Source organism: Ursus americanus, chromosome 14 (genome assembly GCF_024610735.1).
Source record: "Ursus americanus isolate L20-20 chromosome 14, mUrsAme1.1.p, whole genome shotgun sequence".
NCBI classification, from domain to species: domain Eukaryota; kingdom Metazoa; phylum Chordata; class Mammalia; order Carnivora; family Ursidae; genus Ursus; species Ursus americanus.
The window spans coordinates 50,181,593-50,198,394 of record NC_142140.1 but is presented as its reverse complement, the minus strand read 5'-3'; the positions used below and the strand labels follow the sequence as shown (position 1 = coordinate 50,198,394).

The 16,802-nt window shown below is 48.4% G+C and overlaps 1 protein-coding gene across 1 annotated transcript; it reads left to right on the top strand.

The window, feature by feature from the left end:
* Positions 1-493: 493 nt before the first annotated feature.
* Positions 494-11,729, top strand: CLEC17A (C-type lectin domain containing 17A). Its single transcript, XM_045811990.2, has 12 exons — positions 494-813; positions 957-1,031; positions 2,408-2,440; positions 2,529-2,579; positions 2,663-2,704; positions 2,896-2,937; positions 3,732-3,872; positions 3,958-4,020; positions 5,868-5,963; positions 6,173-6,324; positions 7,174-7,283; positions 10,102-11,729. Exons 1-12 carry the CDS (start codon positions 774-776, stop codon positions 10,232-10,234), a joined length of 978 nt encoding a protein of 325 aa, XP_045667946.2. The 5' UTR covers positions 494-773; the 3' UTR covers positions 10,235-11,729.
* Positions 11,730-16,802: the final 5,073 nt, after the last annotated feature.

Here is a 16,802-nt window from a genome sequence, read left to right as displayed (position 1 = left end):
CGATCAGCCCTTTGGAAAGAGTGCTTCATCTTGGAAGCAGATTCTCCAACCTCAGCACAGCCCCAGGGAGCCTCTTGACTGCATATGAGAGAACCACCCAGACAAGCTGCCCTTGAACTCTGAGCCACAGAAACGGCCCGCGAGAGTTAAGTGCTTGTTGTCCTTATGCAGCCAGAGATAACTGAGCCAGGGTCCTAGCACCTCCCTGTGGAATGTGGGAGTACTTAGCACCTATCCCTTTAACATTTGGTTGCAAATGTCACTTCCAGGGTGCCTTCCCTCTTTATCTCTCTACATTAGCCCCTATCCTATCCCACTACTCTATTTTACTTTTAAATAATGCTTAGTGACTATTGGAAATAAAATAAAAAAAAAACAAACCACATTATTTGTTTCTATGTTTATGCTAGTTCAGTGTCTGTCTTGTCTTGATGGAAAGTTCCATGAGAGAAGGAGCTTATCCATCTTTTCCACCCAGGGCCTGGTGCTCTAAGGCAGGGGTTGCTGTCTTTGTCACTTCTGTGCATGAATCCAAACTGGGAGAAAGGTGTGTGTGTGTGTGTGTGAATGTGTGTGTGTGTGAATGTGTGTGTGAGTGTGAGTGTGTGTGTATACGTGGTTTGGGTGGTTCCCCTGAAGGTAGATTTGCATGCACTTGACTTTTGACGAAAAAGGGAACTGAGAGAAACCCCCGGCACCTGAGCAGGACGCAGAGGGGCAGAAGCTGACCGGCTCCGGCTCTCCCTCTCAAGGCTCCCGCGTTAGCTGCAGCCATGTACACGTATACCAACTCTGGGTGCCAGGACCTGCCAGGTATGGCCCTGGCCAGGCTTGAGCTGGGGGCGAGGAATGTTCGGGACCCGGATCACAGTATTCCCCACCCTGTGGCTGCAAACGGGGGCCTGAGGGACAGAGGAGGGAATGGGCTGGGCTCTCACTTGCCTTTCCTCTGGAAGGGACCAGAGAGGAGGAGGATGGTGATGATTATGAGAACATGGCACCGCCCTACAAGGACCTTCCTCCCAAGCCAGGTAAGAGGACTTCTCAGAGGCTGGGTGGAGGAATGGGTGGTCTGTAGCCTGGGGAAAGCAGGGTCCCCAGGGCACACTGGCTGGGCATTAGCTGGGCATTATAGACGCGCAGTCAGCCTCCCGTGTACCCAGCTCATGCAAGGCAGCATGCGGGCAGGAGTACCTGTGTCTCCAACCTGCCCTTGAGGGTGTCTCTGTCCGATGGGAGAGGCAGTGCTAGGCACAGCCTCAGGGGAGCAGGTCTGAGTAGGGAGAATGGGGAAAATCTTGACGGGAATTGAGTGGTGGGAGGATTGGGGTCAGAGGAGGGGATGTTAGAGTGGGACTTAAGGGATGAGTTGGAGTTTGTTACGAAGAGAAGCCCAGCAGAGAACTGGCGGAGGCAAGGTCCTGAGACACGAAAGCTGGTGTTTCATAAAACTGTGAGTGGACCAGCGGCTCCCCAACCTCCTCGCGTTCACACGCAGGGCCCAGATTGACCTTTAGACTTGGGTGCTCCGTGCCTGGCCCAGGACTCAACAAGAGCCTGATAAGTGGGTATAAAAGTGAAGGCCTTAACTCTGCTGGGGTCCCTGGGGGTTGACTGTGCTGAGCTGGTGTCCTTGGACAGTGGCCATTCCATGCAGGGTGGGGCACCGTGTCCACCACTACTTAATCTGAAGAGAGAGCAACCTGGGGTCCCTGGGCACCGTGGGGCTCAGAATGAGGTAGGAGGTGAACAAGGCTCGGCTGTTTGTCTGTCTCCTGGCTCTCACTCGGTCCTAGTGCAGTTCTCAAAGCCACCACCAAGGTGGGACTCCACCATCTCCTCATCAGTGTTATCCCTTCCCCAAAGTTAGCCCCCTCCCCGTCTCCGACTGCCGCCCGATCTCCACCCCTATCTTTATTTCCAAATCCAAAGTCATCACTCTACTTCAGCACGACTAAACCCTAACTGTGACTTCCTCCCCCCTCCCCCAGTGCAGCTCCATTCCCAATCTTTACCTCCACCACATCCTGAATCACAACCCTACTGCCACGTCCATCACTGTCCCCAACCCATCTTCAGCCCCATCCCCACCAACTACAGCCTTGACTGCAACCCCAGCCCAAACTCACCTGTGTCTTTAACTGAGGGTGAACAGTTGTCCCAGGTTCCCCAGGACTGAGTGATTTCCTGGGATGTGGGACTTCCCGTGAAAACTGGGCAAGTCCTGGATGACCCAGGATGGTTGGTCACTCTATCTGAACCCTGTCCCCACCTCTAACCCCAATTCCATTCTTGAGCTCAAACCTATCCATAGCCCTCCATTTTAGTCCCAGTCCTGGTTCCATCACTGCCTCTGATCTGTTTCCAATCTGCATACCAGCTCTAATTCTAAACTTCTCTTCTGCAGATTCAATGGCTCCGCCTAGGCCTCCGAGGGCAGGTGAGCTGGGGCTGGGGGTACTGGAGACCCAGTGCTGGCTTTGCCTTGCTCTGGGCCTGAGCAACCATTCCTCCTCCTCCCCACCCAGGAAAGAAAATGGAGAACCCTCCACTTCCCTGCAAGTCCCCGAAGATCAAAGGTGAGAATCGAGGGCTGGGGCCTTTTGGTTTACCTGGCTGAAGACCTGGTCTGCATAACCATTGTCTTTCTGACCCCTTCTAGGCCTGGATCTGAACCCTGTCTCCCGCACATCTCCTCAACTGGGTGAGCAGTGGGAAGATCCTTTAGGAAGTTTGGGAGGGGACACCTGGAGGTCTTCCCTCCAGTTCCCCCATTCTGACCAGAGAACAAATCAGATGGGAATGGGAGAGATGTTGATCTTGGAAGACCGAGTGTTTCAGCAACTTCTTTCCCCCAACAAGTTTTGAATAAATGTTTCTCTCCCTTTCTTCCAGGTGTCAATCTGGAGCCTCCTCCGTTCCAGCCATCTCCAGCTAGTAAGTCCTCATGCCCCCCCAGGTGGGCCCCTAGCTTCCCTGTCATGGTTGCAAGTATGCTTCAGTCAGACCTATAGGGACTCCCTAGAGGGAGACTCTGGGGCAGAGAAACGTGTCCTTTCAGAAGCTCCTCCTCTCTGAGCCTAGACCAGACCCTGAGGGATATAGGATGTCTGCCTGATACTCTTCAGGCCCCACCGCCTACTTGGTTAAGGTATGGGAAACATTCTCTGCCCCTGATGCAAAGACCCTAGAATGGGGAGCAGCTTGGGCAGCAGCCGCTGGAGAGTATAAGACAATGCGTCATACATGTTAGGAGCAGCGCTGGGTGCAAGTCACGCATGACCTCTCTAAGCCTTCAGGTCACTTACTTGCCAACTGGGAATAATAGTCACGTGTATGTCATAAGGGTGAGGATCCAATAAGATAATAAGGATGTGACGGGCTGCTTGGCACACAGTAAATTCCCTTCAGCGTTCCAGGTGGGGCTGTAGTTGCGTTAGGTTATGGTGATGGTGGTGGATTTGGAAGTGGGGATGGGATGGTGGTGTGGTTTTATTTGGAGATGGGGAGGGGGCTATGTTTGGGGAAGGGGTGGCCCTGGAGCACAGCAAGTGCTCTTCTGGGCTTCCTCAGGGTTCCTTCCCCCTGACCCTCTCTAGCTGACCCTGTCTGGTGATACAGTCATGACCACGGATCTCTGTCCCTCTGCTTTTGGAGAGACGCTCAAGTGTCTCTTCCTCACTCTCTAAAGCACCAATATTGGTCTCTTTGCCCCCATCCTCATCCCCCAGTAACTCCAGTGTCCCAGCTTAGTCGGAAGTCCATGTGTCCTGGGTGCTACCAGGAAGAGAGACTGGTGGTGTACCTGTGCATGCTGGTGGTGGTGTCACTGGTCCTGGGATGCACTGGTCTGGCTGTGACCCTGATTAAGTGTGAGTAGGAAGAGGGTGGGGCATGGGGAGAAGCTGAGCATGGGGCACGGGAGGACTTGGGCTCAAGATGGATTCTTCCTCATAGACCAGGAGATGGTGGAAGAGCTAAGGATATTAACCTTTCAGCAGATGGAGTGGCGAGCAAATGGTGAGTGCTTTCAATTGTCCCTTCATGCCATGCGTATTGAACACCCCGTGTGACCCCTCAAACCCAACTCCAAGACCACTTCCAATCCCATCTTTGCCAAGCCTTGTGCTAGGTATCGGGGCATGAGTAGGATAGTGAACACATCAGGCACAGTTCCTGTTCCTGTGGAGTGTGTGTGTGTGCGTGTGTGTGCATGTGTGTCTAGACCTCCACTGTCCAATATGGTGGCCATGAGTCACTGGCTATTGAGCATTTGCAATGCGGTCATTCCGAACTGAGATGTGCTGTAATTGTGAAATACACACCAATGTCAAAGACTTGCTACAAAAAAAAGAATGTAAAATATCTCAACAATATTATTAATAATAATAATCTTTCATATTGATTACTCATTGAAATTATACTTTGGATATATTGGGATAAGTAAAGAAATAACATTCAAATTAATTTTGCCTGCTTCTTTTGACTCTAAAAAAACGTGGCCATTAGAACGTTTAAAATTATGTATGTGGTTTATATTTTATTTCTGTTGGATAACACAGGCAGGTATTGAGAACCATTTACCAAATTGTCACTCGAATGAGCATAAAATTCCAAATCTCAATGAAGAGTCCAAAGGAAGACAATTTTTTTTTAAAGATTTTATTTATTTATTTGACAGAGATAGAGACAGCCAGTGAGAGAGGGAACACAAGCAGGGGGAGTGGGAGAGGAAGAAGCAGGCTCATAGCGGAGGAGCCTGATGTGGGGCTCGATCCCATAACGCCGGGATCACACCCTGAGCCGAAGGCAGACGCTTAACCGCTGTGCCACCCAGGCGCCCCCAAAGGAAGACAATTCTATGAAAAAAAATCTAGTTAGGGATCTTGACCTTATCTTTGGGGGGTCATACAGGGCTTCCCTAGGAAAAGAGTGCTACAGTTGAGTGAGGGAAGAGAAAAATTTAATCAGGTGAGAGGTTGAGGGTTCCAGGTATATGCAAAGGCCCTGTGGTAGGAGGCAACATCGTAAGTACAAGGGAGGAAGACGGTGCAGTTGAACAGGTGAGAGGTGGTGATGGCTTGGATGAGAGTGGTGGCCATGAGGATGGCGAGAAGTGGGTGGAGCAGAAAGGTTTAGGAAGTAAAACTGACTGGACCTGGAGATGGACGGGGAATAGCAGTGAGTAAGAGGGAAGGGTGTCAAGCTGGAAGAGGGCATGTTTGTGTGGGAGTAGTGGGAATACACGCATTAGCTGCAGCAAAGTCTTCTGGGCTGGCATGGCCTTCACCATGTTTGTTGAAGTCAAAAATTGTTCCATTCTATGCACATGCCTTCTCCGTACATCTCAGATCAAGCCACTCTTCTGCTCGAAACCCGCTGTTGGCTTCTCACTGCCCAGAGTCCAACACGAAACCCTTGGCTTAGCATTCAAGGCCCTGGACATCAGACCTCATCCTACTTTGAGCTTTAGCTCCTGTGAGGGTTGCCTTGACCTCTACCGCTGCAGCCTTCCCCAACACACTTGCCTCTGGACCTCGGCTTCCAAGGTGGCCCCTGCCTATGGAGGCTCTCTCTTCCTCTCACAGATACTGAGTCACCATCTTCCATCAAAAACCACCTCCTCCAGGAAGTCCACCATCTCCACTCTTCCCCAAGGCTCAGAGATCAATCCCACCTCTGAGCCACTCTAGGACTCTCTCTAGGCACTGTGCGTGTTATTTTGAGTGCTAGCACCAGCCACTAGAAAGAGGGTGCAGTGGGGAGCACAGATCTTGCTTCTGTCTAGTGTGTTTGCAGTCAGTGGAGGGTGGGTGGATAGATGGGGGGTTTGGGTTTCTAACCTTCCAGCCTATCTCTGCTGACAGTGACTGGCATGGCAGGGATAGCTGGCCTGAAGAAGGACATTGACCACATCAGAACTAACACCAACCAGTCCCTATTAGAACTTCGGGGCTTATTAGGTGAGTGAGACTTGGGGTACTGTCCTGAGATGGAGGGCATGACAGGGCTGGCACATTGCACAAATCCATGGGGACGAGTCTCACTGCAGTCTGTCTGAACGGTGCCCCCTGGAGTTGAGCAGTGCACAGCCTGCACAACTGTATATGGCACACCATGTACATGACCCTGGCTCTGGGGCCATTCTGACAGCCTCTTATTCTGTCCCCAGGCTGTACCAGGGTCACCTGCCCGGAGGGTTGGCTTCCCTTTGAGGGCAAGTGTTACTACTTCTCCTCAACCACCAAATCATGGGATGAAGCCCGGAAGTTCTGCCAGGAGAATTACTCTCACTTGGTCATCATCAGTAGCTTTGCTGAACAGGTGATTGGTCCCTTCCAAGCCCTTGAGAATCCGTGGGATTCACAGATCTTTCCCTGGCCTGGATGGAGAGAAGTTGGAATTGCTTTTGAGCCACTAAGACTTTTAATAGTAAGGTTAAGAGGACAGACCCTACTTGAGTTCAAATCCTGATTGTGTTTCTTATTCTGAGTCTCAGTTGTTTTGCTAACCTGGAGATATAATAATGGCTCTCTCTTAGCACTTTCTATTCTCCAGGCTGTATTCTAAACATCTTATATCTTACATTAACATAATCCTCACAACAGCCCTGTAAATTAGTGTGTGAGTCAGGAGAGGTTATGTTCTGCCACAGTAACAGTCCCCGTAGCTCAGTGGTGAAAGTATAAGGGGACTCGGAAAGTTTCCACTTACTTGTACTCACAAAGCAAGTCACATGGGTCCTCCTATGCTTTTAGGTGGTAGGGAAGTAGTCCCACCCGTGGGGAATTGGCATTTTGTAAGCAACTGCAATGACTTGGTGCTACCACGATTAGACAGCAAAACCATTTGTACAAAGTACGTATTATTTGTACTTCACAGATGAGGAAACTGAGGCACAGGACATTAAGAAACTTGCCTGTGGTCCCTTACAACTGGCCAGTGACAGAGCTGGGATTTGAGCCCAGATGTTTGCATGGCTTATCTTTCCCCATCTTTTTACTTTAATCTATCTCTGTCCTTATTTTCAAGTGGATTTCTTGTAGACAGCATATAGTTGGGTCTTGTTTCAATCTGACAATTTCTGGCTCTTAGTTGGTGTTTTTAGACCATTTACATTTGATGTAATTAAATTGATGGCTGAATGGCTGAATGGCTGAATTGTACTTGCAGAACTTTGTGTCCAAGGCTCATGGCTCTCCACGGGTATACTGGCTGGGGCTGAATGACAGGGAACGCGAAGGGGACTGGAAGTGGCTGGATGGGTCACCGGTTACTCTGAGGCAAGTATGGAGGGCTCTTGAGGTCTCTGCTCCCTGTGGGTCTTTGTGCAGTCTGAGCCAGAAGTTTCTCTAGAATCCCAGGCCAGGCTGGATTGAGGAGGCTCAGGGGTGCTTTTCTGCCGATAGGGCTCCTGGTCCCCGTACCTTTTAAATTTTCCTCCATTGCAATATCTCCTCCTTTTAGCACAACTGCTCAAATACATTACGTCCTCAGGTCAGTGGTTGGGGGGAAAAAAGAAAGGAAGGGTGGCTACATGGCGGGAGGGAGAGGAAGCTTTTGATTTGCCAAGAGGCTGAGTGGGGTCTCTGTGTCTCTGTGTCTCTGTCTCTAACTCTCTGCACTTTACATATATTAACCCACTTATTTAATCTTTTTAGTAATCCTGTAAGGAAAGTACTGTTATCATCGCCATCTTATTTTATCTTATTTCTTATCATCTCCAATTTAAAGATGAGACTGATCATGGAGAGGTTAACCAACCTGCCTCGGGTCAGAGTGCTAGCAGGTGGCAGTGCCAGCCACCCTAGCTTTAAAGTCTATACTCTTGGCCATTACACTTTACTTTCTCAAGGAGTGTATGTATTTGTATTTTAAGTAAATGTTAACAAATTGTCCCCCATAGTGGTTATACCAATTTATTCTTTCACTGGCTTGACTATGTTTTTCTTCTTCAAGAGTTTATCAAACTTTTGTAATTTTTGAATGGAATCACAATATAGTATTAATTTGCATTTCTCTTATAATGACTGAGATTGGGTATCTTCTCATATGTTTAATAGCCACAGGTATTAATTTTTCTGTGAACTGTTTATTCGTATCGTTGGTATATTTTTATATTGGGATTTAAAAAAAGATTTTATTTATTTATTTGTCAGAAAGAGAGAGCGAGAGAGCACAAGCAGGGGGAGTGGCAGGCTCCCTACTGAGCCAGGAGCCTGACATGGGGCTCAATCCCAGGACCCTGAGATCATGACCTAAGCTGAAGGCAGATGCTTAACCGACTGAGCCACCCAGGGTTCCCTTTATCAGGATTTTTTTTCTTATTGATTTCTAAGAGCTCTTTATATATTAGAGATATTAGTGTCCTGACAGGGGATCTCATTTTTTATTAAAGATTCCTGGAAGAATGGGGCTCCTGGGCAGTGCAGTTGGTTAAACGTCTGACTCTTGGTTTCAGCTCAGGTCATGATCTCAGGGTGGTGAGACTGAGCCCCCTGTTGGGTTCCATGCTCAACATGAAGTCGGCTTGAGATTATCTCTCCCTCTCTGCCCCTTCTGCTCATGCTCTCTCTCTCTCTCCCTCTGAAATAAGTAAATAAATCTAAAAAAAAAAAAAAAAAGCAAAGATTTCTCAACATTTGCTGCAACGTGGATGGCACTGGAGGAGATAATGCTAAGTGAACTAAGTCAAGCAGAGAAAGACAATTATCATATGGTTTCTCTCATCTATGGAACATAAGAACTAGGAAGATCGATCGTTAGGGGAAGAAAGGGATAAAGAAAGGGGGGTAATCAGAAGGGGAAATGAAGCATGAGAGACTATGGACTCTGAGAAACAAACTGAGGCCTTCAGAGGTGAGGGGGGTGGGGGAATGGGATAGACTGGTGATGGGTAGTAAGGAGGGCACGTATTGCATGGTGCACTGGGTGTTATACGCAACAAATGAATCATGGAACTTTACATCAAAAACCAGGGGTGTACTGTATGGTGACTAACATAATATAATAAAAAAACATAAAAAAAAAAAAAGCAAAGATTCCTAGAGGACGGTACAACTCTGTGAACAGGAGGGCGTGGCATAGTGCGGCGCTGTGGGTGTCCCACTCAGACCCCGTCGTGGGGCTGGTGCAGCCCTCCCCCAGCAGGGGGCGCTGACTGCTAAAGGCTCACGATTATGGTTTCTCTGGGGAGTTGTCCTCAGCCCCGCTCAGCTAGAAGGTCACTCCACTCCCAGTGGGGTCTCCCGGTAGTGGCTGAGAGAAGCTGGATCCCTTGTCACAAGTCGAGATAACTCTGGGGTGCTATTCGTACCCTAGAATTTCCCCGTCGGGTCAGGCTGAGGCTAGACCAGGCTGAAGCCACATCCCTGCTCAACTCCTCCCCCGCCCCATCCTGCTTCTCCCACTCCTCTCCCGAGAGCACCCTTAGTAAATCCCACGCACCTGAATCGCCAAATCAGGCTCTGCTTTAAGGGAATGTGATCTAAGACACTACAGTACCTGGAAGGTTGGGAGGACTATGGGGGCGAAGGAAGAGTTCTTTGTAAGAAGAGGCAGAAACTGAGTAGATGGAGGAAACGGATTCAGGAGCCCGGGACTGTCCTGGCGAACGGGGAGGTGCGGCTGAGTTAAAGCAGACAAGCTGCGGTGAAGGGAATAACCTGGTGGCTTCACGTAATTCTGAAAAGCTGAAGACAAGATTAGGATGGAAGAGACTTGAACCACGAAGGCCTTTCCTTCTCTCCCCCCATATTCTTTCTTTAATTAATAGATTTTATTTTTTACAGAAAATTTGAGCAGAAGGTACAGAGAAATGTATCCCATATTCCTTCTTTCCCGCACACATTTTCCTCTATTATTAACCTCTCGCATTCTGTGTGGCGCATGTTACAAGTGATGAACCAATATGGAGACATTATTATGAACTAAAGTCTGTGGTTTACATTAGGGCTCATTCTAAATGCTGTGCATTCTACGGGTTTTGACAAATGTATGATGTCATGTATCCACTGTCACGGTATCACATATAATGCTCTGAAACCCCCCTCTGAGCTCCATCTACTCATCCCTCCTCATGCCCGCTTTTCCTCTGTCCAGCTTTTGGGACCCAGAGGAACCCAACAACATCTTTGATGAGGACTGTGCCAGCATGAACAGAGGTGGCACCTGGAATGACCTCTCTTGTGACAAGAGTACATATTGGATCTGTGAGCGGAAATGTTCCTGCTGAACCCCACGGCTGAGGGTGGGTGTGGGTCCATACCCAGTGCCCCTCGGCTCTTGGGATGAGAGCCTCCTGCCCTTCCACGGAAGACTCCGCCTCTCCATGAGCCGACATGGATATACCTAAGATGGAACGAGGAGCTTGGGTGTTGCAAGTGCCCGTGGGTGCAAGTGAGAGCATTCCTAGGGCGAGGACTTGAGGGCTTGTTCTTTTTTTTTTTTTTTTTTTTAAGATTTTATTTATTTATTTGAGAGGGAGAGTGAACGAGAGAGAGTGCAGACAAGCAGGGGCAGAGGCAGAAGCAGACTCCCCCGCTAAGCAGGGAGCCCGATGAGGGGCTCGATCCCAGGACCCCAGGGATCATGACCTGAACTGAAGGCAGACGCTTAACGACTGAGCCCCCCAGGTACCCCGTGGGCTTGTTCAATCAGATGGTGTCTTAGTCTGTTCAGGCTGCTCTATCAGAAAACTGTAAACTGGGTGGCTTATGAACAACAGAGATTTATTTATTGAAATTCTGGAAGCTGGGAAGTCCAAGATCAAGGCATAGGATGTAACGAGGGCCCACTTTCTGATTCATAGATGGCCATCTTCGTGCTGTGTTCTCCCACGCGGGAAAGGGTGAGAGCTCTCTAGATCCCCGTTATAAGGACACAAGAGTTCTACCCTCATGACCTAATCAGCTCCCAAAGGCGCATCACATTGGGTTGGATTTAACAAATGAATTGGGTGAGAGCCCGCGATTCAGTCTGTAGCAAGTGCTTCACCGGAGGGGGACCAGGTCTTAGGGATTGTCTGCCAGTTCTGGGGTCTGAGGACACTCACCAAGTCCCCGATCATGGCTCTTAGGCAGCAGTGCTGGCCTGGGGGCTCCGGGTCTGACCATGACTGAGTTGGAGCTGAAAACACTCCGGCTCCTCTGGACCGTGGTGTGCTGGGACGGGGCTCCCACTTAGGGAGCCCACCTGATGCAGAACAGCTTCCGGGAAGCAGGGGGGCAGCATTATTCTTGACAGGCGACTTTCTCCGTACCTCAGGTGAGGTTTTCCCAGCCAGGTGGCAGAATCAGGCCTCTGCCAAGACGTGTCCTGTGAAACTTCTAGAAAGGCAGACCAGCTGAAAGGCAAGACTGCTCACCCAATGTGTACTCAGATTCCCAGGACCCCAGTGGAGCTCTCCACCTGCCGGTGACTTGAGGCTGTGTGTGGTTTGTAAAGATCTTTGAGGAAGTAACTCACTTTACTTCTGAGGGGACCTTCTTGGGCTATTAGCTCTTGCCACGTTAGAACTCAAAATGTCAGTTCACGGCGTGGTCCTTGCCCGCTGTTGGTTCGCTGTCATAATAAAGCACCGTAGACTGGCTGAAATGAGAGAAATGCATTGTCTCACTGTTCTGGAGGCTGATGTCTGCGATCAAGTGTTGTCAAAGTGGTTGGTTTCTGGTGAGACGTCTCTCCCTGACTTCTAGATGGCCCTCTTCTCCCTGTGTCTTCACAAGGACTTCCCCTCGTGTGTGTATCTGTGTCCTAATCTCTTCTGTTTATGAAGACACAGGTCATATTGGATTAGGGCTGATTGTAATGACTTCATTTTCGTTAATTACCTCTTCAAAGACCCTACCTCAAGGTACAGTCACATTCTGACATACTGGGGGTTAAGACTTGAACACATGAATTTTGGGGGAGATGCAATTCAGCCTCTAATACCCACTGATTGACTGGTGTTCCTCCAGTGATTATGACAATGAAAAGCACCCCCTAGGGGGCTGGTACTACCCTGCAGCTGAACACAACACAACACGGCAATCCCTTTGGACCATCCCTGAATCGTATCCAAAAGTAGGTAGATATTCTCCAAACTGATCAATTTACTGATCAACAACTACCCATGATGAGTAGCAGAATCCTTGCATTGACTGAGAGCAGGTGATTATGGCAAAGAGGCTCTGAGCAGAGGGGCAGTGGGGGAGGGTAGCATTCACCTCATTTCCTGTTCCCATCTCTACTTGTCTCCTCCCACCTCTACACCTGCCCCGACTCGCCAGTACTGAAACCAGCCCCCCATGTAGACTACAGACTGCAGAGTGGGTGGGCACCCCATTCTAAGCCCTCTACCCAGGGGGCCGCTGGTCCAAGTGACTGTTTTTCTGGGTCAGGGGAAGTTTCTGCATCTCAGAAGAGGAAACTTCAGCTTCCCCCAGTGTGTTGAAAAATGGGGAAATGGGGCTGTGGTCACATCTTTGAGTCATGCTGGGGGCGTTCCACAGTGGAGCTGGTTCAAACCTATCTCCCTTCCACATCTCTCATGATTGTCTAATTTTAGGTAGAGAGATAAGTGTGACGGAGGTCCCCTTTACCACTTTGGGTCCAGGGGAGCAAAGGTTGGACATTCTTGGTGGATAAAAATAACAAAAACCACGGTTTATCAGCACGTTTTATGGGCTAGATAGACACAGTAACTCCCACTGAATCTTCACAATGACTCTGTACGGCTGGAACAATTACTGACCCCATTTTATAGCTGGGGAAATGGAGGCTTGCCCATTGTCATTGAGTGGATAAGTTGCAGAGCTGATTTTTGGACTCAGTCTGTGTCTCCAATGGTTGATCTCTTTCTACAGCATCTGCCACCTTTCAAGGGACTGTCTGTAAACCTGAATTATTCCTGTGGGCCCCAACCTTGTAGCTCTTATCTTGGCTGGCAATTATGGAAAGAGACCAGTATGGTGTGGTGGAACAGACATCGTGGGCTGAGGTAGGAGCCTAGGAATGGAGTTCTGGGTCTACTGATGATAATCTGTGTGGCTCTCCTGGGGCTATTACGATAATGCAGGTGAGAGGGGAAAGGGACCAGTTAGGACAAAAATTAATCTATTTTGAAGATAAAACTAATGGGATTTGCTGATGGATTGGATATGGAGTATGAGAGAAAGACAGGAGTAAAGAGTCACCCCAAAGTTTTCAACTTAGTCAACAGAAAAGATGGAGTTATTATTACCTAGAGCTGAGGAAGAAAAAAATGCTATGAACACATTTATTTATTTATTTAAATTAAAAAACAAGATTTATTTATTTTAGAGAGAGAAAGCACTCAAGCAGGGGTGGGGCAGAAGGAGAGAGAGAATCCTCAAGCTGACTCCCCTTTGAGCTCGGAGCCTGACACGGGGCTTGATCCCAGGAACTGAGCCGAAATTAAGGGGCAGATGCTTAACCAACTAAGTCACCCAGGCACCCCCATACATTTATTTATTTATTAAGATATTTTATTTTTAAGTAATCTCTACACCCAGTGTGGGGCTCGAACCCACAACCCCGGAATTAAGAGTCACGTGCTCTGCCGACTGAGCCGGCCAGGTGCCCCTGAACACATCTGGATTAGGTGGTTCATGAACTCTTGCTGAAGTTCAAGAATGGAGAATCTTGTGTGCAGCGGATGTGGCCATGACTTACTTAGATCCTTGAGCAACTCCATTTTCAGCGACTTCTAATGGCCAGCAACTGCCACCAGAGTCCTCCTGGTCTGGCACATGGCAGGTGAGACGTGCCATCAGGGAAATGGTTTCTGGAAGAGCTCTCAACCAAAGCCTGGACTTGGTGTACACATACCTCAGCTCCCTCACCCCTCAGATGAGATGAGTTTGAGGTGTGTGCCTTGTGCTCATCCAGGAGACCCCGCTAGGATTAAGCTTCCATTGTCTTCAGTGGTAGCCTCCTTGATAACACATCTTTGAATACATCTTGTACTGGCTGCCTTTCTTTCCCTGGCTCACTTCTTCACCCTCCTGCTGATGTTTCTTGGGATCACCTCAAAAATAAACTACTTACACTTGAATCCTTGTCTCAGTGTTTGCTCTTGGGGGAACCCAAATCGAGACACTCTGGGATAGGAGAAGATGGGCTTATGATGTGGTTCTGGTTTGCCTGGGATGGCGGGGTTCCTGGGATGTGGGACTCCCCGTGCTAAAGATGAAAAGTGCTCCCAATGTTCATAGCAGCATTGTCCACAATAGCTAAATCGTGGAGGGAGCTGAGATGCCCTTCAACAGATGACTGGATTAAGAAGATGTGGTCCATATATACAATGGAATATTACTCAGCCATCAGAAAGAACGATTACCCAACATTTGCAGCAACATGGACGGCACTGGAGGAGATAATGCTAAGTGAAATAAGTCAAGCAGAGAAAGACAATTATCATATGGTTTCACTCATTTAGGGAACATAAGAAATAGCAGGGAGATTGGTAGGAGAAGAAAGGGAAGAAGAAAGGGGGTGGGTAAACAGAAGGGGGAATGAACCACGAGAGACTATGGACTCTGGGAAACAAACTGAGGGCTTCAGAGGGGAGGGGGGTGGGGGAACGGGATAGGCTGGTGATGGGTAGTAAGGAGGGCACGTATTGCATGGAACACTGGGTGTTACACACAAGTAACGAATCATGGAACATTGCATCAAAAACTAAGGATGTGCTGTATGGTGACTAACATAATATAATAAAAAATTATTATTTAAAAAAAAAAGATGAAAAATGCTGGGCAAATGGGATGAGCTGACTGACCTTATAGGATAGTGCAGTAGGAAAACCAAGAGAAGAGAAAGCTTCCAGAAGAAGAGGGGATAATGCGTAAGCAGATCAAACCATCGTGTGTACAACTTTTATCTGTTAATTATACCTCAATAAACCTGGAAAAAATACTTGATTATAAAAAAAAAGAAGAGGACCAGTGGAGTCCACTGTGACCCAAATGTCAAGTTAAAATAGATTGAGAAGCCTCCATCCTTAGCACTGAGGAAGCACTTGGGACATTGAGCCATCCCTGGGTGTGTTGGAGGCAGAAATGAGACGTAATGGCTGAGCAGTGAGGGGGTGGGAGGAAGTGGGGACAGCAGAGCGTAAACAACTTTTCTAGAATTTTGGCTGTGAAGAGAGAGGGAGAGAGAGAGGAAGAAAGAGAGAGTTAATTGCAGCAGGGAGGATTTTGTTGGGTAGAAGGGACCTGAATGCCTCCCAGCTACTCTTCCCAAACCTCTTATTATTCTCATGTCAGATCTCTTGGGACTCCCAGACTAATTTTTTTTTCCTACATAATTTTTATCTTTTGGCATTTTGCTCTGGGCTTTGAGAGGTTTCTTCCACATGGTCTTCCAAGCCACTAATTAGGTTCTTGACAGTGACCACACTCTTCTTTATTTAATCCAGAAAATTTTCTCTTTTTAATTATTCCATTTTTATTTAGTTCCATAGAGCATTTTGGCACTGTCCTCGAATCTCCTTACATTCTTATTTTATTTTTATTTCTTTATTTACTTATTTATTTTTTAAAGATTATTTATTTATTTGACAGAGAGAGAGACAGCCAGCGAGAGAGGAAACACCAGCAGGGGGCGTGGGAGAAGAAGAAGCAGGCTCCCACCGGAGCAGGGAGCCCAATGTGGGGCTAGATCCCAGGACCCTGGGTCACGCCCTGAGCCGGAGGCAGACGCTTAACGACTGAACCACCCAGGCGCCCCCTACATTCTTATTTTATTGTGTTCAATTCTTATTGGAATTATTCTTGTTTTATTTTATTTTATTTATTTATTTTAAAGATTTTATTTATTTGTTTGGCAGAGAGAGACAGCCAGTGAGAGAGAGAACACAAGCAGGGGGAGTGGGAGAGGAAGAAGCAGGCTCCTAGCGGAGGAGCCTGATGTGGGACTCGATCCCAAAATGCCGGGATCATGCCCTGAGCCTTAAGGCAGACGCTTAACGACTGCGCCACCCAGGCGCCCCTGGAATTATTCTTGTTTTAAGTTGTCTGTCTACTCCAGCAGCTCAATTTGATGGGTGTCAGTTACATCAGACCACCCTCTTTCCAGCTGCTGGGACCTCTCAGTGTTGTTATTTTGTCCTGGGGCCCAGACCTGGGGTTGAGAACTCTAAGCAGGGGCAGTTTCCCAAGTGACAGAAGGTGATGGATTCTCCACCCCAAGAGGTGCCTCTGCACACCAGAGGCACCTTGTTCCCCAGTCTCCTTGTTCCCTTCTAGATTTAGTAACAGGGTTAATCTTGGGGCCAGAGGAATCTCTCTCACACACACAGAAACACACACACACACACACACACACACACACACACACACACACACACACGAGAGTGCTGCTGGCCTGTCCCAGGAGGTCCATGGACCCCTGTGGGCCAGATGCTTCCTGGAATGGATGGTGTCTGATCTTTGGCTCTTCAGCTTATCTTGGGACTCTCCACCTGGTGCGTGGGGGAGAAATTTCAACCCCAGGTTTTCCTTTGGGGTTTCCCCCAGAGATACCTCATCTTTACACAGCTGCCATTGGTCCCAGCAGACTTTTGGTTCAAAGAAGTAGGTATATTCGTGTAGGGGGTAGAGAGGAATTGAGAAATGTACAAGTGGCCATTTTCCTTGCATCTGCCATTTCTCTTTCTTTAGCACAGGGGCCAGCAAACTATAGGGGTCAAATCCTGAGTGCAGCCTGTTTTACTATGGCCAGTGAGCTAGAAATGGTTGTTAGATTTCTAAGGGGCACTCACACACACACACATACCCTGAAAAGTCTCAACT